At 45.3% G+C, this 22736-nt stretch overlaps 1 protein-coding gene across 2 annotated transcripts in view; it reads left to right on the top strand.

Moving 5' to 3' along the window:
- The window catches only part of LOC142580063 (uncharacterized), a 34709-nt gene extending 12248 nt beyond the window's left edge, over positions 1-22461 (top strand). Inside the window, exons 2-4 of one of the 2 annotated variants that reach the window (XM_075690829.1) lie at positions 2989-3190; positions 4762-5060; positions 21259-22461. In XM_075690829.1, coding sequence (XP_075546944.1) covers positions 2989-3190; positions 4762-5060; positions 21259-21633 — 876 coding nt within the window. In that variant the 3' untranslated portion in view covers positions 21634-22461. The remainder of the gene's footprint in view (positions 1-2988; positions 3191-4761; positions 5061-21258) is intronic. The other variant, XM_075690830.1, reaches the window with a different exon arrangement.
- Positions 22462-22736: the final 275 nt, after the last annotated feature.

The raw sequence follows: 22736 nt of genomic DNA, 5'->3' as shown, positions 1-22736 counted from the left end.
TCTGTGACGTCACTGTAGACGAAAAAGCAACCTCAGGCCACTTGGAATGATAATCGATCAGCGATATCATGTACCTACAGTTTGAAGGGGCCCAGTCAATCGGTCCCACTATATCCATTGCTAACTTCTGCCATGGTAGCGCTGTAAACGTCACCGGCTGCAGCGATGCAAACGACGGTTTAGCGGACTTGTCCGCGGCCTGGCAGATATGACAAAAATGGATTGCTTCTTCTACCTGTTTATTCAAACGCAGCCACCAGTAAAGATCACGTAATCTCTGCTTCGTCCTCACAATTCCTGGGTGACCTTTGTGCGCAAAACCAACAAGGAGCGAGGTTAATTCACTCGGAACAACTACCTGCTCGCCGTGCATCAAAAGGCCATCAACGAAAGAAAGCTCTTCCCGCACGTTAAAGTACAGCATTATTTCTGCTGGCAAAGCTTTTTTAGGCGCCCAACCATGTACCACGTGTTCAACAACCTGTTGCAGTTTGCTGTCTGCAGCAGTGGCCACCTGCAGCCGTTCCTTTGTTAGGCACTCTGATACAACGGACACAATTTCTTCCTGCATTGTCTGCTGCGAATCACAGTCAAGAGGTAGGCATGAAAGCGCATTGGCCACGACATTTTGCGATCCCTTTTGGTACTCTATGTCGAAGTTATAATACAAAAGTTGAGCTGACCATCTGGATATACGCAAAGGTCGGCGACCTGTACCGGCAGCTGAAAGTAACGTCACCAGTGCCTGATGGTCCGTGCGCAACAAAAATTTTCTACCCCACAAGTAGACGTGCCAGCGCTCGCACGCAAAGAGACAAGCAAGGGCCTCGCGTTTCCCAGCGGAGTACTTCCGCTCAGCAGGAGTCAGGGCACGCGATGTGTACGCTGTCACCATCGCGTTGCTGAAGAATGGCTCCCAGTCCCTTATCACAAGCATCTGTCGTTACAATTACATCAAGGTCTGGGTTAAACATTTGTATGACTGGGCTTGAAGACAAAGCTGTCTTAACAAGTTGGAAGCTACGCTCGGCCTCATCATTCCACGTGAAGTGTTGACCAGACCTCAGGAGCCTTCTAAGCTGCTCGACGAGATAAGCAAATCGCGGCACAAACCGAGCATAGTAACCGGCGAGACCCAAAAATGACCGTAAAGTGGCAACATTGTGAGGAGCAGGCCCTTTGACAATAGCGTCAACCTTAGACTGCAATGGTGTGAGCCCTTTTGAGCTCACCATATGCCCTAAAAAGGATAGTTCTGAAACAGCAAATGTGCATTTCTGGTTGAGCTTCAAACCTGAATCACTGATGCATTTTAGCACCTGGTGTAGATTCTTGTGGTGCTCCTCACGTGTCTTGCCCCACACAATCACATCATCATTGTAATAAAGATTAACTTTTACAATTCTTCAAAATATGCTGCATCATTCTCTGAAAGGCTGAAGGGGGAGATGCGAGGCCAAAACACACTCTCATAAAACGAAACAACCCTTCATGTGTGATAAAGGTGGTTAGTCCCCGACTTTCCGGAGTCAGTTCTAGCTGGTGGTATGCCGACGCTAAGTCGAGCTTAGAGAAGCACGTTCCTCTGGCTATTTCATGAAGTAGTTCCTCTGTATGCGGGAGAGAAAAAGCATCAACAATTACTGCCTTGTTCACTTCACGTAGGTCGGCACACAACCTAACTGAACTGTCCTTCTTCCTCATGACGACGATCGGTGAAATCCATTCCGATGCGTCGATGGGTTCAATTATATCCTCGGCCAGTAGACGTATCTCCATCAATACCTGTTGCCGTAGCGTGAGCGGCAGGCGTCGGAGCTTCGCAACGACTGGTTTCACAGATAAACGGCATTGAAGACGGTGAACAAAGCCTTTCACGTGCCCTAACTGTTCCGTGAACAAGTGCGCAAACTGGTGCATGAATTCTGAAGGCAGTGAGTCAGGGCATGTCACCTGGCAGCAATTCAAGGTTGAGCCGTTGATAGTGATTCCCAGGCTCTGAACGGCATCAAGCCCCAGCAGCGAAGTGCCCTTGGTTGTGACATGAAATAGCACACTGACTCTGTTTCCCTTGTAAGATACGTCAGCAAGAAAGCAACCGCTTAACTTGATTTGTTCTCCGGAATAGTTACACAAATTGGTAGTTGGCAGTCGCAATGAGTAGGTGTTGGCTAGATATTTGTGGTAGTGCTCTTCACTGAGCAAAGACACCGTAGCACCCGTGTCGACAATCAACGACAATCTTATCTTCCCGATAGAAATGTTGGCTCGAATATCTTTCGCCGAAGCATTACAGTCACTGATTTGAAGTACCGTGACGGCGTTGGCCTTCTCAGGCTTTCAAACAGCATATTTCTTTTTCTTCGATTTGCACATATTTTAAAAATGACCAATTTTTCCACAAGAGTGGCAACGCTTGTTCCTTGCTGGACATGCAGTCGAGTTAGCCATATGCGATGATGAGCCGCACTTGTAGCAGCTTCCTTGCTCAGAGTCTGACCTTTTTCGCACATCTTGAATCTTGTTCACAGAGCTATGCGCGAATTCCCCGAGCTCTTGTTGCGTTTGCTCAATTTGCTTCCCGATGTCAACAGCACGCTGCAGCGTAAGCGAAGACCCTTCATAAAGCATGCACTCACGTGTTGTTCGTGATGAAGTGCCTTCCAGTAATTGGTCTCGAATCATGCTATCGGTAGCACTGCCATAATTGCAAGTAGACGCAAGGTCCCGAAGACTGTTTGTAAATGCTTGAAAGGTCCCACCAGGCAATTGTCTTTGGCGAAACCGGCGCCGCTCCACGAAATCATTCGTAGCGCTCGCAAAATGTGTGTCCAGTGCAGCAAGCGTGTCCTTGAACTGGTCCACCTTGTCCTCGGCCTTGGGGTCCGGGGTCACGTCTGCTCCTTGTGCAAGGGTGCTGTAGAATATTCGCTGACCTTCAACCCCGAGCGAGTTTAGCAGAATTGCCGTGCAATGCTTGGGCTGCAGTTCATCGCCGCCAATGGCCTCCAGGAAATTCAGGAATATGCGTTTCCACTGCTGCCAAGGCACAGCCGGGTCACCGGGTGCAGGCAAGAAAGGGGGCGGTGCTGGGAAACACCCGAGCGGCATGGCTCCGATACTGAGCCTCGTCGCCAATATGTGGTGTCTGGCTCAGACCAGACGCATGACACTGGACCACGCAAGCGCAGTATGTACATCTTTTATTCGTCACAGTAAAGGCACTTATATAGGAAATCATATTGAATGACGATGACGATATGTACACTGAAATAAACGAAACTGAAACAATAAAGAAGGATACAACAATTTCCTTTTCTTCATTTTTCTTTGATTACTTATTTATTTATGTATTTCAGCTAACAACCAGTTACTACTGATCTTGTGCTTGTCCCATTTGTTTGCTTTTAAGATTAAAATGTTCTTGGAAGTAATTTATGGCTAATCTTTTAACAGTGCACACTAAGCATGTCCGAGAAGAGGGAGGAATGGTATGAGCACTGACTTTTTAAAGGGCTCCTCACCAGGCCACATAAATTTCAGCTATATGCTAGAATTTGTTAAGTGCCATCTAGAGAGCATTCTGTCACAAGTATTTTTCAAATTGGTTCATTAATAGCCAAGATAGAAATATTTTAGTGCCACGAACCCATCATTTCAGGAGGCGATTGCCACTGCCAAGCTAGACGCTCTCTCCACTTGCCACGTCTAGTGTCCGCAAGCAAAATTCCTTCCCTGCGTTCTCCCAAACCAGAGGTCGAGGGTTGTGTGACTCATATGTCATAGCCTTCATTTTTTTTCCCCTCACTTTTTTACTGCACACCGCACTTCCGCTGACGACGTTGTGTGTGAACTGTTGCATTTGTCTTGTTTCGCTCAGTACACGATTTTGTGAGCTGTGCACCAGAACACCTGTCTAGTGGTATAAGTCAGTGCCACACAAATACTCAGGCAGACACAAGTGGGTCATGGAGCATGATCGTGCTCTGGAACACAGTAGAAAATGACATAGTTTCGCTCTCAGCGCACGCGACTGCAAGACATAGGAACAAGCAGAGGAAACGGAAGTACATCTCTCTTGGTGTGGTGCGAAGTAAAACAAAAACATGCGGTTTATTAAAACATGTGTGTTTTATTACTTCTCTAAACTTTAAATTCATCTATTGAAGCAATAGATAACACAAATAGCAGATGTTGCTTTGAATAATTCTCGAAATCGTATGCCACTATGATAAATGTTACAGCTTGAACTACATAGGCACATTTGCGCGATATACGTTGACTCTCTAGCTGGGAGTACGGTGCCCGTGAGGAGAAGGGCAGACAGCGTTTGGTTTGAAATTTAAGTTCTTTCTGTGGCGTGTAGGGATGTAATACTTAGCAAACACGATCGTTAGCGCGCACTGTATGCATAGAGCTTGTCAGCTCAACATGGCCAAACCTGGTGAGGGGCCCTTTAAAAAATCATTGAAAATCAGTGTCATGTTTTTTGTCTCCTTCTTCAGATGTCTGGCTTGCATCTGTCGTGGGATGGCAGGAGGGGGAAAGGGTCTCTTGGCCACGATTATAGAGAAAGATTTTGTCGTTGAAGTGAGAAAGCTTTCAGGTGTAAGCTGGATGCAGTCAGCACAGGACAGGGCAAATTAGAGGTCATAGAAAGAAGCCTCTGTCCTGCAGCACAGTTTAATTCAGCTGATGGTGATAGTGTAGATGGCCTCAGTCTTGCAGTTGGTACATCACTCTATGCGCTCCACTGCACAGGTATCGAGTGGAACAGCCACGAGAGTAAGGTCCTGCTGGAGAACTACGTGCGCTATGTGCCACAGGTTGGGCCAGACAAAAAGTTTCGCAGCAAAAAGGAGATGTTCAAGCGCATTGCCGACCACATCTTCGAGGCAACGGGGCAGCGGCGCACGGGCGAGCAGTGCGAGAACCGGTACAAAACCATCATGCGCCGGAAGAGGCGCCATGGAGAAGGAAGGAGCACAGGACTCGCCAGGGCTCGCATCCTTCTGCACACAGCAGCTGGAGCAGAAGACGGCGAGGATGAGCAATTCATCGTTAGTATCCTCTTGCCTCTGTCACTATGAGAGCAAAAGATACTTGGTCAGTGGTCACGACAGACATTGTGCTAATGACAGCCAGAGTGCCAGTTTGCTTCCTGTGAGATGGGCTGTGGAAGTGATGTGTCTCCCTTCAATTTTGTGTGCCGATTTTCACTTTAATCCTCATCTTTCTCTCTTCCTATCTCTTTAAACCCTTTAAATCTGAAGTCAAGTGAAGGGTGCCTTTGGAAGCAAAAGACAAGACTATTGGCATCAGTGAAACCTGATGTGATGGTCTCGTAGTAACAGACGTCACTGAAGCATATAAGTGCACTATGACCATGCTGTGAAAAAAGTTGGAGGATGCTTAAGCTTCGCCTTCAAGAGAATGCCATAGCATTCAAAGATCCGTGATTGCTTCTCACGCTTCGTGGCAACTGCAGCTTATGTGTCTGTAATGCTTACCGGGAAACGCTAGTGGCTAAAGCTATGAATGAAGGCGAGCTTTGTGGTAGAAACATGACCTCTTGCGTGGGCTGATCCCAAAGGTTTTGCACAGCTGCACCAAAAAAAAATGACACCATTATCAGGTTTCTTTTATTGTTTAGCACTTTTAATATTTCAGTCGTAGAATATTTAACTCAAAAGGCATGCGCTGTCATTGTTTTTCTTCACGACATTTGCCTATGGCCTGTCATTCTCAAAATTCAGAGGAATCACTTTGTCAAGAATGCAAGACAAAATATAATCAACCTTAGTGATAGAATGGTGTGGCAATATAACCTGCATATACCACATGTCATATAGCAAGGCATGTCACATCACATACCTAAATATATATGGGAATTTGCACTCATGAAGACGTTGGATGCCGGCACTGGATTTTCTGTGACACAGGGCCCTTAATGCTACCACATAAAAACCAGCATCATTTAGCACTCAATGAGATAACGAAGCAAGTCTCCTTGTGTTGAGAAGAGGGGCGCACAGTTGGATGGTCTACTTTGGCAGTTTATGCCAACATAGTGAATGGCCTTCAACCACTGTAGTGGGCTGATGGGTGTGTGTTTCAGTTATGTTTAACAACATTCGGTGATGTAAATACTATATTTACTCGCATAATGAACACACCTTTCTTTCTGAAAGACCGAGTGTGGGGCTGTTTCTTATGTGGGGTCAATTTTATGGGAACCTTTATAAAAGAGCAAAAATAGAAAAAAAAGAATAATGACTAAAACATTGTGTTAGATAACTTAGCTCTGCAGTATCATAAGAAGCCAACAAACACTGACACCAAGGACAACATAGGGGAAATTACTTGTGCTTAATAAATGAAATAAAGAAACGATAAATTATTGGAAATGAAAGTGGATGTTTTTTCATCCACTTCCAATCCACATCCAATAATTTATCATTCCTTTATTTCATTTATTAAGTGCAAGTAATTTCCCCTATGTTGTCCTTGCTGTCACTGTTTGTTGGCTTCTTATGATATGACTAATAAACATCGGGCCCCTTGGTTAACCCCATTTCTTCTCATTTATTAGCTCTGCAGTAGATATATGCATACACTTTTTGCAAGCAGTGGCCGCTTTCCCATCTTCAGGCCCCGGAATGCACAACCTGTCCAATTCATAGCGATCAGTTTGTTGTGCTGCTTCCACTGGTAGCACACGCAGGCTTTTGCAGCACTGAAATGCGTTTCAGCAGCACGACTCCCATGCTCCACCACACGCTCCACAGCGGCTTTTTGCAACAAATGCTTCATGTGACAGTCACTAGCCAGGGTTGCGTACTTTGCAAAGCAAACGTTTTATTATGCGAGGATAGCAAGCTTGGCAAAATGTCAGTAATGTTGTGAGCCGTACAGGCTGATGGGCCTGGTGCCAAGTCACGCAACGCCTCAGAAAACGATTGTTTTCCTGCTAACAGCAGATTCTACAGGGTGAGACAGCCAACAACAACACGCCAAATTGCAGGTAAGCAAAGAAGGCTTCACTTTGAAAAATAGGGCCAACCTACAGCTCGCCATGTCCCTCGCTTCTAGCTACGCAACTCTGTACCGGTCATCTTGATTGGCTGCTGCACAGTGATGCAGGGGATTAATTTTTCGGCCATTAGATGACTCTTGGGGACATGCACTGTGATCATCAGCCAGAGCGAGCGAGCCGAGAAACTACAGCACGTCTATTTGTTTGCGAGACTGCACAGGACAAAGTTAGGGGCGTAATTACTAAGGCGAAAGCCCTAAATGCCTCATCATGTGGTGGCCTTGAAGATTCAGCTTGCGGTGTGCGCCTGGTCCTGATGGCATTACCTATTCTACCTTGCGCCATCTAGGCCCTCGAGCGACTGAAGAGCTCCTGGCTTTATACAATCTCTCGTGGTCCTCGGGAACTGTGCCTGCACATTGGAAGACAAGCAAAATTGTGGCATTATTGAAACCAGGCAAGACACCCCATGCTATGCTTTCCTACAGACCTGTGGCGCGTGCCAGTTGCATAGGTAAAACCATGGAACGCATGGTTTTGACGCGCCTGGAGTGGTTTTTGGAGAAGTGTAATATATATTCAGACGCAATGACAGGTTTCCGAAAGGGTAGGTCGTCAATCGACAGTGTCATTGACCTAGTAACAACTGTTGAACATCAGAAACGTCGCCATCGATTAACAGCTGCTGTCTTTCTAGATGTCAAGGGTGCTTTTGACAACGTTCTACATGATGCAATTTTAAATGCCCTAGAAGAATGTGGCGTCGGGGGACGTATGCATCAATGGATAGCCAGCTATCTTCAAGAGAGAACGATATTCATGACAACTATGGACGGTGAAACAAAGAACCACCCCGTCTATCATGGAGTGCCTCAAGGAGGTGTATTGAGCCCAACCTTATTTAATATCATTCTCATCGGACTGGTCAAAGAACACGCAGGCGCAGTCTCGGTCTCTGTGTATGCAGACGACATCTGTATATAAACCATGAGCTTAACGCGCTTACAAGTGCAAACGAAGCTGCAGTGCGCGGTGTCAATAACGTCGACATACCTAAACAGTCGCGGACTGCAGCTCTCACCGGAAAAAAGTGCAACCATGGCATTTACACAAAGGTCAATGGCCTGCTACCCCATTATGATTGATGGGAAGATTATACCTTCAGTAACCCACTACAAGTTTCTCGGAGTCATCATCGACCGTGACTTATTTTGGTCGAAGCACCTCTCTGAATTAAGAAAAAAGCTAGACAGCTTTACTCAGATCATTCGACATATGTCTGGAAAATCATGGGGGCCATCCAAGTCATCTCTTCTGCAGCTCTACCAGGCACTTCTTGTTGGCTACTTCCGCTACAGTGCGCCTGTACTTTCTCGTACACTGCTGTACGCACACTTGAAAGTGCTCAGGCTCACGCACTGAGAATTTGCCTAGGACTACCACAATGTGCGTCTACTTGGGGCACTATTGCAGAGGCACGTGCGTGCCCAGCTCGAGTTTATCTGCAGCATGAGCCATTGCGAGTGCATCTAAGGCTACTGACTAGGCACAGGAACCATCCACTCACGAACGTCACAAGCGTACGGCCTGTGTCCGCCTACTCAGAAGCCGTGTAGTCGCAGCAAGACTTATTGCCGTCGGACTTCGAACCGTATGACATACCCAAAGTTCCACTCTGGACGATGGCAAAGCCAACGGTGAGGCTCTCAATCCCTGGAATAACGAAGTCGAAGATGCCGCTTGCTGGTCTCAAGCATTTCGGGCTCAGATCATACATTGCTAACATGTATGGATATTATGAACATGTTTTTACAGATGATTCTGTGTCACAGACCTCTTCCGCGGCGGCCTACATGGTGCCAGGAATGGGGATCGCACAACGGTTCAAGATAGGACACAGGACGTCGTCTACAGCAGCTGAGTTGACCGGAGTTCGAGAAGCAGTTCGCTGCATACTGCAACAAACTCTCAAGAAGTGGACAGTGTTCTGCGACTCAAAACCAGCACTGCAACTCATCAGCAATTATATGAGTGACAGAACCGCATATAGTCCTCTGGTTTATGACATCATGTCTCTGCTTGCTGAGGCATCTCATTCCGGACATACCATCGTGCTGCAGTGGATTCCTGGCCATTGTGGAATAGCTGGAAACGAACAGGCTGACGCAGAAGCATAACAGGCGCACACTGACGGAACTATTATAAAAATTCATTTTTCCCGGTATGACATTAACGCCTTGCTCCATACCCCCCTTAAAACTTCTACGGCGCGACATTGGGACAACCCCGGACATCGACAAGAGCGCCTCCATAGACTTGACGCTAGATTACAATTCCGGCTTCCACTTCAGTTGCGGAGAAGCCAGGAAACACTCATTCATCGATTACGGCTGGGTGTGGCATACACCAACGGATACCTTCACAAGATTGGACAAACACGGGACCCTGAATGTAGCGTCTGTCACACTGTCGAGACAATATCTCACGTACTTTGCGTGTGCCCTCAATATGCGGCCGAACGAAGAACACTTAAATCTACAATTGACAGCTTGGACTCCCGCCCCTTTTCAGAAGAAAAGCTTTTGGACGTGTGGAGGAGTGTTTACTGTGCCCATCGTGCCATAAAATCACTTTTGAACTTTTTAAGTGAGGCTGGTTTAGACGATCGCCTCTAGAAGCTGTGAGACGTGCAGTCAGTGTGAAATGTGCTTGCGCAATAACTTTTTGTGACAAGATTACTTTTTGTATGGACAAGATTACTCTTACGCGTATTGCGTTTACAGTGCGCATCCGCATATTAGACAACGTGTATATAGTATCTCATTGTACCATTACATAATCACCCGCCACCTATCTTTCCCTGTATTTCCCACTTCCCCTTTTCCCAGTGAGGAGTAGCAGGCTAGAGACACGCTCTCCAGGCCAACCTCTCCTCCTTTCTCTCCATTAAAATCTACTCCTCCTCAGCTTGCGGTACAGAAAGTCGCGTGAGTTCATGCCACTGCTTGCACGTTCGTCGGTTTTTTGCACAGCTGGCTCTGATGCCGCTCATCATGGCAAAAAAAAGAAGGCAAGGTAATTAAGGTACAGTTAATTCAAGCACTCAAATCCACAACTTTCAGGGGGAGTCGTACCTTCGAGCTTATGTGGGAGTCGAACCCACAACCTTTGGTGCTAAGGCGAATTAAGGCACGTTTAGTTAATATACAGTTAATTAAGGCACTGGAACCCGCAGCCTTTAGTGCTTAATTATAGCAAATTAAGACAGTTAATTCAGATAGCGTCAATTAAGGCAATCGAACCCACAACCTTTGGTGGGAGAAAACAAGTAATAAGAAGTAATGATGCATTCGAATGAAAATGTCAAATAATTTGTTGAATGTCTCTTGAGTGCACAGGCTTTTGTCTTCACTCTCTTCGGCGTATGCTAAAGTGGCTGTCAATTTTTTTTGCAATGGGAGGTGGGGGGGAATCCTTATTTAGAAGGGTGAAGTTGGCAGTGCATTTATTATGCGAGCATGTTCATTGTGTGAATAAATACAGCGATCTCTGAAAGAGGTGGCAGTGACATAAGTAGACAGAAAATTGTGGGGCAGTATTCACAATTGGTAACTCTTAAAGATAGCACTTCCAGTGCGTGTTGATTGGCTAGGCCAGCGGAAGCAGATGCAGTGAAAGGAATGGCAAACCTGTCGGAGCTATTTTCGTGTCGCACATCCTTGAGCGCGTTGGCAGGTTGCCTGTTGCTTACGTAAGGTACCATGCTGGATATTGTCACACAAAAGTGAATCTGTCTCCAAAACTGATCAAACAAGAGAAAGGCCCTACGGGCAGCCTTGTAGCTACGTCGTCTGGCACCCAGGGCCCATAGGTCGTTTGTAACCCCCCCCCCCCCCCAACCTTCGGGTGTAGTCAGGAAGGCGAGGATATCGACAACTTCTGGAGAGGTTGGTTGATTTCAGCATCAGCACAGCTGCTTTGAATACCGTGCACGTCCCCTGGGCCCCCTCTCCTTTGCTTTCATTCCTAGAGATAGTGAATGTAGCAGGTATACATGCTGTTTTATTTTCTGCACCAAATAACACGGTGCTGCACTGATAACTTGTGATAAGCGCATTTGCACATCTGCTGTCAGACTGTAAGGCTTAGCAGCCAATACAGATGCGGCATCGTGAAAAATGTGGCTCACAAGTAAAAAAAAATACAATAGTTTTAAATTAGCAATTTGAGAGGCAATATTGCATTTGCAAAATTGAAGCGCGACAGTCATATGTTGCCTAACAACAACTTCGCAAATATCATCGTAGGGACTATGGCATGCGGTATTTTGGCTGTGGGCAGCCCTGAACCCAAATGAAAATTAAGTAGCATGTTAGTAACGCCGATTTCCCCGCTCTATTAGAAAACGCCACCTGCTTACCTGCAGCACGGGCACCAATGCTATGACAATTATGAGTTCTCTTCATTCTGATGCATAAAGCCTTTCTTTATATGCTGCTATTGGCAAACATGATTACCTGAGCTGTGGTACTGCCACAAGGTTGGGAATAGAGTAAAGCACGCTTCAAGTCAATGCCTAGCGTCGCCATGCAAAAAAAGGAGAAAACCGTGATGAAAGCCATGCCAGAGAAAGCTGGTGCTACTGTTGGTCTGCACTCCCCATGGAGAGGATAGAGAAATTGACGTCACTGGTGCACTACTTCATATTTCTTTTGGTACTGCCGTACTGGGCCGCCCGCAGTGCAATAGTACTGCAGGCTCTAGCACCCAAGACGATTTCGTTTCGAGAAGTTTTTGCCGAGTTAATAATATGACCTTTAGTCCTCCATCCCGGATTGAAATGCTTCCTCTATAATTGATAATTTTAAGCAGTTAATTAAGATATGCTTAATAATTATCTGCCATATTTTGCATGATACCAAGTTCCTACTGGTCACAAAGATGCAGAACCTGATAGAATACTGGGAAATATCCTTACAAAATTCACCTTTCTTATAAAATTCTGTGCAGCTGAAACAGCATACTGAATTTGTGACATGAAGTCACACAACAATAAAATGATAGAGATGGTTAGCTAGGACTACGAAACAGTATCTTTATTCAAATGTGAAACTGATACAAAACTAATGCAAACGATTCGAAACTAATAAATGGAACACTGCATACATACTGACGACACACAAACCATGGCGAGACATTGAGCATATTTTACACTAAAATCTAATGGCTGGTAAAGACACATTTCCTTCAGAAGTTCTTTCTCCGACACTTTCCTTCTGCAAACTCGTTAATTACTAGTAGTAAAGTTTATATTTTTTACATGTTCTTTTTCTATGGCCAGGGAAAAGAGGGGGAAGGTGGGAGAAAGAAATTCAAGACGATGAGCAAAATGAGAACAAGGTGATAGCTGAAGCCAACGTTTCGACAAGTGGACTTGTCTATTTCAAGGCCTATCTATGGCCAGTATCACCAAGTTTTATAGCCTTTTATCACTCATGGTGGGGTGCAGAGACGTTTTGATTAGCTTTAACTTGGAAAAGTTCCTTTTGCATGGTGCAACTGACACACAGACCGTGAGGAACAAGCAAAAGATAACGGTAACGCTTGGGTTGGGGCTTAAAGAAGTTCTATTTGGCAATGAATTCCAAGAAGTGTTATGCGGTCCATATCCTCATGACATCACGGTGCTTTCCGGCAGCCTTGGGGTGCTTTCGCAACTAGAGGATCTCTGTGATGATTTCATCGCCTGAAAATTCGTCATATATTTCTGTAAGACTCAATGTCAACGTCTGAATTGTTTCCACAGTTTCAAACATCATGGAAACAGGCTCAATGATGCTGAAAACCAATGTCACCTTCTCCATAGCCTTGGAGTGGGTGTCCAGCTCTCTGTGGAAATGCTCAAGGCATTCAAACATTGCCCTTCTGGTCTGTTCTGTTAAGATCAGGCCAGCGTCCTCTGCTATTTCTCCTGACATCTTGCGATATCTAACCCGTTGTTGTACCTGAATCCCCATTTCCTCACATTTTGCTGTGGCTTGGGCAATGACCTTTTTCACAACTTCAACGTGCTGCTCTTCCAGGAACATCCTTAATGATTTGAGCTTCAGGCTGCAGTGCTGGAGGCTGATTCCTGCAGTGTGCAAGTACTTTTGTGTTTTGTTGACTTCCTCTAGCACCTCCGACCAGAAATACAGAAAACTTAGAACAGCAGCAACCAAACTCAGTGCACTCCTTGTTTCCCCATTGAACTTGGCGTGCTGCAGTATTTCCAGCGTTGAGATTATCTGCTCGTAGCTCCTTCCTGCTGCACACACTGCCTCGTAGTGAGCGCTCCACTTCATTTGGCTGAGATTTTTTACTGTCAATGCCACGCCAGCATTCTTCAGTAGTTTCCGTTGTTGAGGCGAGCTCGAAAAAAACTTGTACACATGCTTCCAAAGTTCGAAAATGCCACTTGCGTTGACGCTTTCAAATGAATGCTCGCCGCAAAGGTTCAGGGAATGATTCGTGCAGGGCACAAACGGCCTTTGAATTGACTTGTTTGATCCTGGCCTGCATGCCACCGTGAACCCCAGCCATTACTGCTGCGTTGTCGTACCCTTGGCTGTGGAAAAAGGTTATGTCCAATTTGTTGTCTTCGAGTTTTTTGAGAATGCGTTTTATAATCTCAGCAGCAGTTTTTCCTTCTATTGAAAAAAGAATAAGAAGGATTCTTTTACTGTGACTTCGCTGTCATCAATGCACACATACCTTACTGCCTAACACATTTGATCCACATGCGAAACGTCTGTTGTGCTGTTGAACGAAATGCTAAAATATTTAGCCTCCTTGATTTTTTTAACAATTTCACTCTTCACGTGTCGGCTCAAAAGTTGGATAAACTCGTTTTGCATCTAAGGTGACACGTATGAGGTCACCCTTCCGACTGAAGGGATGGCAATCTTAACTCTTGTGAAATGTTCCTTCAAAATCGCGTCGTAATTCGAAAGAAATTCTGCCAGTTCAAGAAAATTGCCTCTGTTGTCGGACTGCATGTTTTCTCTATGCCCAGGGAGAGGAAGGTTCATTTTTGCTGGAAATAAGACTACGTCCAGCAGGTGGTGCAGCATGTCTCTCCAGTGTCTCTACAGTGTCTAGGTGTTCAACTTCCACCAGGAGTTGAACCTGGAGACGAAGCAGGCACCTGGAGCTTTTCCTGCTCCGAAGAGTTTTCAGTAGAAACAGTAAACCGAATTTGTTGACTTTGAGTACCCCATCCAGGTTCTCAGAACTTGGCTGCCATCTGCGGTTGTTTTGTAGAACCAAGACTTCGTTAAATGCTTGCTGAACATTTTACTGTGCTCTAATTCTCTCGTAACACTGGGCAATGGGCTGTCCTTCACTTCCTCTACTCACTAGACTTGCTTTGACGTCATCTGGGATGGGTATGGGCCATATACCTATGTCAGAGTACATGTCATATTTAAGTACATCCATCGTCTTCCTGTAGTTCGATAACGCATGAGCTTTAGTGCCTTCAGATAGTGTCACAGGGTCCTCGCCTTCTTGTAGTGAGTTGGGCTGCACATGTTGTGGCTCTTGTCTGACCATTTCCACTAGGCTGTCATTTAGAATGCGGGTTTCAGAATTATCGGACTGTTGTACCGGGCCTACCCCAGTGCGCATAATTATAATGGCTTCCAAGTTCTGAGATGTGACCTCTAGCTGCTGTGTTCTTGCACCTCTCCATGCGGCTGGTTCCAACGAATCAACCGGTCTCTTAACAAACTCCTTGTGTGCGTCAGTGTGCATAGATGTACCAGGTTGCAAGCAGTCTTCCTTGTGCTGCTCCCCTTCTTTGTATGTGCATATTCTCGCACTAACCTCTTCGGCGACATCCGTGGGCAGGCGCAATGAAGTCCGCACATATTTGTGAATTGACCCAGCCATGGATTGAAGAGTCCTGGCTTGCTCCCTTTTGGTTTTCCTTTTTTGAGCACTGCTGGGTCACCGCCTTTCCATTTTTATCTTACGGAACAGGGGAACATTAATTTATACGTTATCTGTGACAGCCATGTGGCGAAGTTCCTAAAAACCCACTTAAATAAGGAGGCAGACCGGATATGCTCAAGGCGCAATACTACGCCCACAAGAGCTGGCAGTTTGCGATACTAACAAGGCGACTTCACTTCTGTAGATAACAGCAGTATCACAGCTAGGCAACAACAGAAGACAGCGTGCCATAAATATGAAGGCACAGCACAAATATATCTGGATTTGTATGTCCGGCTACTTTACTAAATGAATACAGCAGAATGAGCGATTAAATTAGGTTACAGCAAAACTAAATATAATGATCAAGTATATACAAAACTGCACTCTGCTAGCAAAGCTTTTGAATATAAAAGTATCTGTAACCAACTAGCCAGTTCATGTAGGTCAAGCGTATATTCACTGGGCACCAGAGGAAATCCGTAGGTACCAAGGTTTTATAGTCTTCTCTCGATGTGAATCCGGAAATGTTCTTCGCTGACCGATGCCGTTCATTGGCGCAGTGCAGCACACAAGCCCTTGGGGTCTTGACTTGACCACGAGCCAAAAACCTTAACACGCGCTCTTAGAAGCACAGTGCGATGGAAATTACACTCTTCTTAATGGAGACGGAAGAGTCGCAAGATCGGCAGCATGACCAACAGAATAAATCTCTCAAGCTAGTACGAAAGCAGCGGGAGGGCGTGTGTCACAGAATTACACTGTGCTTGCACAATTACCGCCGTGAATTGCATTGTGCACTTTCTGCGGCGTAGCAGCCGCCAAACGAAAAAACTTTTCTAAAACTTTTGAGGGCAGGTTTCCCCGTGCCTCCTCGGAGCGGGTGGGAGAGGGGAAGTAAAAGCGAGCCAAAGATCGTGGCACCCATGACTACAGCCTGTTGAGTCGTTATACGCCACCAGACTCTTCGGCAGCACCGAGTCTGAAGGCGATCCCGAGGATCCCATTCGCGTCTTTCAACGGCCACACTTGTGAACATTGCAACATCGCTCTCTACGAACGCTTTGCCATAAACGTGAGCGCTGGGCACACTCGTTCAACACCCACAGGGGGATCTTCTCTTGCTGCTGTCTTTGTTCGTCTTTGCAGCGTTTACTGAATGGAAGAGAGGGACCCAAGAGCCACAACGCCAGACTGCATGTTTAGTGACGCCCGCTCAGAGCGTGATCACACCGCACGAGTGCACCACACATGAAACGTTCTGCTAAGGAGAGCAGTTTAGCAACCACTTAGCGAATTAATTATTTTAGCCCGAATATTCGTACAATTATTTCGTGGGATGTTGATAAAGCTGCAGCCAAAAATTCTGCGGTACAACACATTGGGTACATGAGCTCGGGCTGCTGGTTACTGGAGCATTCTTTGCCATTTACACCCAGTCAAGCTGGCAGAAAGAGGGGGGTCTTCAGACGTACATGACACCCCCCAACTGGCACCTGGCCCCTCCCCTTCTCCTGTTACTAAGCCACTGCCAACGAGCCACCGACACCGCAGATGTTGGAGGCCAAGTGACAGGTGTCATAAGTGAATGTTTGTGATGTTATCAAATTGGGTGCACAGAGGGGAAGGGTGAAAATGTATAGAAAGTGGTGGAGAAGCTGTTTGTCTGTGAAGATGTGTCTCGCGCACTAAGCTGAGAATAAGTGATGGAACAGGGCTCCTGTGATGGCTTCTATGTGTGTTTCATTGCCGTTGACACCAGCACACCCTCGCCTACGCCTTCTGAGTGGTTGTCACTGAGGATGACTCATTTTGTGACATCCACCGGCACCCACTTACAGAGAATAAGACATTGAAGACACAACGTGATTGAATGGGAAGGTCAAGCTCCTTTCGTTTGAATTCTCTTTTATCACTGTTTTAAGGATATGTAAGAATTTATGCATTATGTTTTTTCATGTTATGTAGAAGTGCTGTCCCAATATTGCAAGGACAAATTCAGCAAAATTGCTCAGTCGATCACAACTGCCTCCTCCAAAAAACACTAACAAATTATGGTGTGAATGCAGCAACTTTTACTGCAAAGAGCATTTATGACATGGGAAGTTTCCCATGTTGTAACTGCTCTTTGCAGTAAAACTTGTTGCACTCGCACAATAATTTGTTGGTGTTTTCCGGTGGATTCGTGATGCTCTTAGCATGTTTGCTTAATTTGTGCCTGCAATATTCTGACAGCACAACAAACTATGGTACAAGTGCAGTGAATTTTACTCCAAGTAGTTACGACATGGAAACACAGCTGATCATTTACATTCTTTCGCACAGTTGTTAGTTTGTGGCACTATGGCTCATACATGGCACACAGCGTGGCACAGAAAAAGATATGCAATTTGGGATCAAATTAATGCTTGTATGTTTGGAAGCAAAGCACTCCCACAGCCACACTATGGCTGCTTTCCACAAGGGAACAGATTGTACTTGAATTGAAACCCCACTGGTTTGAGTCAGGTACGTCTCGTGCACTGCACCACAGCATCTGGCTATGCATAGCATTTATCGGGAAGTGGTGCCTCCAATGTTGGTTCATGTGCACGGACCATTCCATTTACTTTACTGGTTTCTGAACCTACTCATGCTTTCTGTGAAGATACGTGGGTTCATGAACAAATGGGCAAACATATGTGGAATATACTATTTGCAAAGATTTGACAGTTGTGCTCCAGACTTCACTGTAATTCGGTCTTTGTTTTCTTACTTCCCATCTGGAGCACTAATGACAACTCCAGAGTTTTTTACTTGTGCTGGTAACACTGTTCGAATAAACAAAGATGGCTATGACATCCAAGCGCTGGCTCACGTTGTTCATTTATGGTGTTGAATCGAGGTGTTTTGTCGAAGCCAAAAGGGTCCTTGCTGCCGATTGTGTGATAAGATAGCTCGCCAGCTTAGGCAGTGTCAGCAGTTATAGCGCCGCTGTGGCACTAGGGATGCTGTCTATAAAAGCCGCTGCTTCCTGATTATAAAGGGCTTTTTGGTTGTTACTTGTCGAAGCGGAAGGACGCACATTTCTTTTTATCTTGTCATGACACAAACATGGTGTCACAAGTGGCGCCCGCCGATCTGAGGCTATCGGATGTCAGACTAGCCCTGAAACGAGAATGCTGCGGGCCCATTAAACAGTGCCAGACGTCATACAAGCCACTAGGTACCTTACAAGGAAAGACCAAGTAAGATGGCTTTGTTTCAAATTGCTCCACCCGAGCCATTCAGCTTCACTACACCCAACGACTGGACTCCCTGGAAACAGCAATTTCTTTTCTTCCGAACTGCGTCTGGACTATACGGGAAGCCAGAAAAGAGTCAAGTAGACGCATTGATGTATCTAATGGGACCTCAGGCCGAGGATAGCTTCACGTTGAAGCAGCAGCTTGGGATAATATTAACTGGAACACCAATGCAGATCTAGAATCGGTGGCAGTGTTAGTTGGGTGGCTGTGAATGAATTGGGGGAGAAAATGCTGTCACAGTAATGGTACATTTGACTGGTAACTTCAGAGCATTCGGGCTGTGCTACAAAATTTGTTAAGTGCAGCATTAAAGCTGTATTACTAGAATAAAATGGAATAGTAGTGAGTCTGGTATCATTGCCACTACGAGAGCCCACTTATACCTCTGGCTTATGAGAACATTTAATGACTTTTGTATAAGATGACTTGGATACCATGCACTGCTACGTAACAGAAGATAACGTGATTTGCAGGCGATAGCAATCGCAATGAGTTGAAGACTAGAAAGCACACAAAATTCACAGTGCCTGTACAGAATGTTGTTGTATATATGTGTTTTTAAGAAAAATTAATTTTCGGCATGACTGTATTCATGAACAAATCTTATGTTTTTCGTGCTTGTCCCAATTGGACTTGCGATACGGCACTATACATGGCCAAGAATGCACTGGGGAATGTTGCTGGGAATGAGAATGCTGAAATTTCAGGGAACACTTAAGTTCAATTTCTGGTTTAAAGAGAAAAGAAAAGAAACGAAACACTTAGAAATGAAAACATGTTAATTGTAGTGAATTGTTTGCTTTTTATTATTTTATTTGGCTGCGGTGAGTGTAGTCATTGAGTACAGAAACGCATTCTAATAATTAGTTCTGTTAACTCGTTTGTTTCCAGAACTCCTTTTCCTCTAGTGACGTTAACTATCCCTGTGTAGCAGCCATTTAATGACATTAAATGGAAACAAGCGTAAGACAGCTGACATAAGGAAGTATAATATGGATAGAATTGAACATGCTCTCAGGAGCGGAGGAAGCCTAAAAACAGTGAAGAAGAAACTAGGAATTGGCAAGAATCAGATGTATGCGTTAAGAGACAAAGCCGGCAATATCATTACTAATATGGATGAGATAGTTCAAGTGGCTGAGGAGTTCTACAGAGATTTATACAGTACCAGTGGCACCCACGACGATAATGGAAGAGAAAATAGTCTAGAGGAATTCGAAATCCCGAAGGTAACGCCGGAAGAAGTAAAGAAAGCCTTAGGAGGTATGCAAAGGGGGAAGGCAGCTGGGGAGGATCAGATAACAGCAGATTTGTTGAAGGATGGTGGACAGATTGTTCTAGAGAAACTGGCCACCCTGTATACGCAATGCCTCATGACGTCGAGCGTACCGGAATCTTGGAAAAACGCTAACATAATCCTCATCCATAAGAAAGGGGACGCCAAAGACTTAAAAAATTATAGACCAATCAGCTTACTGTCCGTTGCCTACAAAGTATTTACTAAGGTAATTGCAAATAGAATCAGGAACACCTTAGACTTCTGTCAACCAAAGGACCAGGCAGGATTCCGTAAAGGCTACTCAACAATAGACCATATTCACACTATCAATCAAGTGATAGAGAAATGTGCAGAATATAACCAACCCTTATATATAGCTTTCATTGATTACGAGAAAGCGTTTGATTCAGTCGAAACCTCAGCAGTCATGGAGGCATTACGGAATCAGGGTGTAGATGAGCCATATGTAAAAATACTGGAAGATATCTATAGCGGCTCCACAGCCACCGTAGTCCTCCATAAAGCAAGCAACAAAATCCCAATAAAGAAAGGCGTCAGGCAGGGAGATACGATATCTCCAATGCTATTCACAGCGTGTTTACAGGAGGTATTCAGAGACCTGGATTGGGAAGAATTGGGGATAAAAGTTAATGGAGAATACCTTAGTAACTTGCGATTCGCTGATGATATTGCCTTGCTTAGTAACTCAGGGGACCAACTGCAAAGCATGCTCACTGACCTGGAGAGGCAAAGCAGAAGAGTGGGTCTAAAAATTAATATGCAGAAAACTAAAGTAATGCTTAACAGTCTCGGGAGAGAACAGCAATTTACAATAGGCAGCGAGGCACTGGAAGTCGTAAGGGAATACATCTACTTAGGGCAGGTAGTGACGGCGGATCCGGATCATGAGACGGAAATAATCAGAAGAATAAGAATGGGCTGGAGTGCGTTTGGCAGGCATTCCCAAATCATGAACAGCAGGTTGCCGTTATCCCTCAAGAGAAAAGTATATAATAGCTGTGTCTTACCAGTACTCACCTACGGGGCAGAAACCTGGAGGCTTACGAAAAGGGTTCTACTCAAATTGAGGACGACACAACAAGCTATGGAAAGAAGAATGATAGGTGTAACGTTAAGGGATAAGAAAAGAGCAGATTGGGTGAGGGAACAAACGCGAGTTAATGACATCTTAGTTGAAATCAAGAAAAAGAAATGGGCATGGGCAGGACATGTAATGAGGAGGGAAGATAACCGATGGTCATTAAGGGTTACGGACTGGATCCCAAGGGAAGGGAAGCGTAGCAGGGGGCGGCAGAAAGTTAGGTGGGCGGAGGAGATTAAGAAGTTTGCAGGGACGGCATGGCCACAATTAGTACATGACCGGGGTTGTTGGAGAAGTATGGGAGAGGCCTTTGCCCTGCAGTGGGCTTAACCAGGCTGATGATGATGAAATGGAAATGTTATTGGATGCAAATGATATTAAATCTTATGGTGTGATGGGTGTTATGCTCACCCTATGTTTATTTACTGTTTAACATGACCTTTTAGTGTTTCCAGAGCACACTTAAAGAACCTGTTGAATGTGCTGCGAGTGATGTTTAATGCTGGAAGAATCTGTGCCAGGGCCTCCTATCTTTTTTTGTCTTTGTGGCATGCACTTATGTCTGGTTGAATGCACCCAGGAGGAGGAAGAACCAGAGGTGGAGGAAGAGGAAGCTGAGCCAAAACAGGAGGAGCTGCAGCAGCAGGAACTCGAGGATGATGAGCCGGAACTGCTGGCTGAACTGGCCGCCATGGGTGACGAAGAGCAGCAGATAAACCGACGGGCCTCGCGAAAGCGCAAGAGCTCCTCGGCAATTGACCAGCAGCTGCTGCTTGACCAGCTGCATGAACTGCACGAGCAGCGTGAACGCCGAAGGGACGAGCGCGAGCGTCGTAGGGAGCTCAGGCATGCCGAACAAATGAATCTGCTCCGAAGAATCCTCAGCGTGTTGGAACGGCAGCCACTTACAGCATCAACTGCTAATCGCCTACGAGTGGCTGCAACCCACCGGTGACACTCGCTATCCAACAGCTGTGTGTGTTGAAATTAATCTGGGCACTAAATTTATATTTTGCTGATGTTTCACCTTTAAAGATGATGACAAATGAACTTTGGCTGGTGGAGATTGAAAGTTGTTTGTTGGTTGTCATGTTAAGAACCATGACAAGTTTTCTTGGGAGAGTGTTCTTTTTTATGTTGCTAAAATGTATTTTACTGTTGAACCTGACCAGAAATGTCAAAAGGCCGGCACCACTCTGACTGAAAGCAAAACTAAACCTTGCTTATTATTCTATGACTAAATGGTTTCATGATAACTGTGTTTTATTGGCCTCAGTGCTACTTTATCTCTAGCCACATGCAGCTGGGTGCTGAGGCCCACATAGCTCAGTGGGGAAGCTAGCATGGCTCAGTAATAAAACTCAAAGGGCAAAGTTGGCTTTGACGAACAGGGTGCTGCCTGCAGGTTTATCTCAATAATGCACACATAGGCAGCATTTGGGGCACATGGACTATTTTGTTTATTCATTGAAACTGCTCTTTTGCAGTTCTTTCTAGTCAAAAAATATGTTTGTCACACTGGGCGTGACAAAAAAAAATCATTCCTCATTTCAAGTGCATTAGATGCATTGTGGAAACATTTCTGTGCTGCCTGCCTTTAATAATGCTTTGAATGGTACTACACTGACACTGTGTAACACTATTCAAAGCATTATTAAGGGCAGAGAGGTTGATGGATGTCAAGCAGCAGAAAATGCTGTGGCTTTTGTTCTGCTGTTGCTGCAACAGGCACACTTTTGTTGCTACAGGGGAGGTCTTTGTAAATAAAGTGCTATACATACCATACATGTTTTCTTGCTTGTATGCATGTATAGATGGGCCTCATTTTCCTGGAATGCTCTTTGACATCTCGGATGTGTCAAGCAACATTTTTTATAGTATTTCGCGCCTCCTTGTACTTTTTCACATTGAGTCGCCAACTGTTCTAGTAACAAGTGGATTGGCTAAATAGCCAGAGACAGCCGAGCATGGAGTGCTACTAATGACAGACATTAGTACATCACACCTTCGATATTGTGCCTACCTATTTGTAGGACAATGCTGCTGCAGCATTGAGGT

This window comes from Dermacentor variabilis, chromosome 4, assembly GCF_050947875.1.
Source record: "Dermacentor variabilis isolate Ectoservices chromosome 4, ASM5094787v1, whole genome shotgun sequence".
Taxonomy (NCBI): Eukaryota; Metazoa; Arthropoda; class Arachnida; order Ixodida; family Ixodidae; genus Dermacentor; species Dermacentor variabilis.
This window is presented reverse-complemented; position numbering and strand designations above follow the sequence as displayed.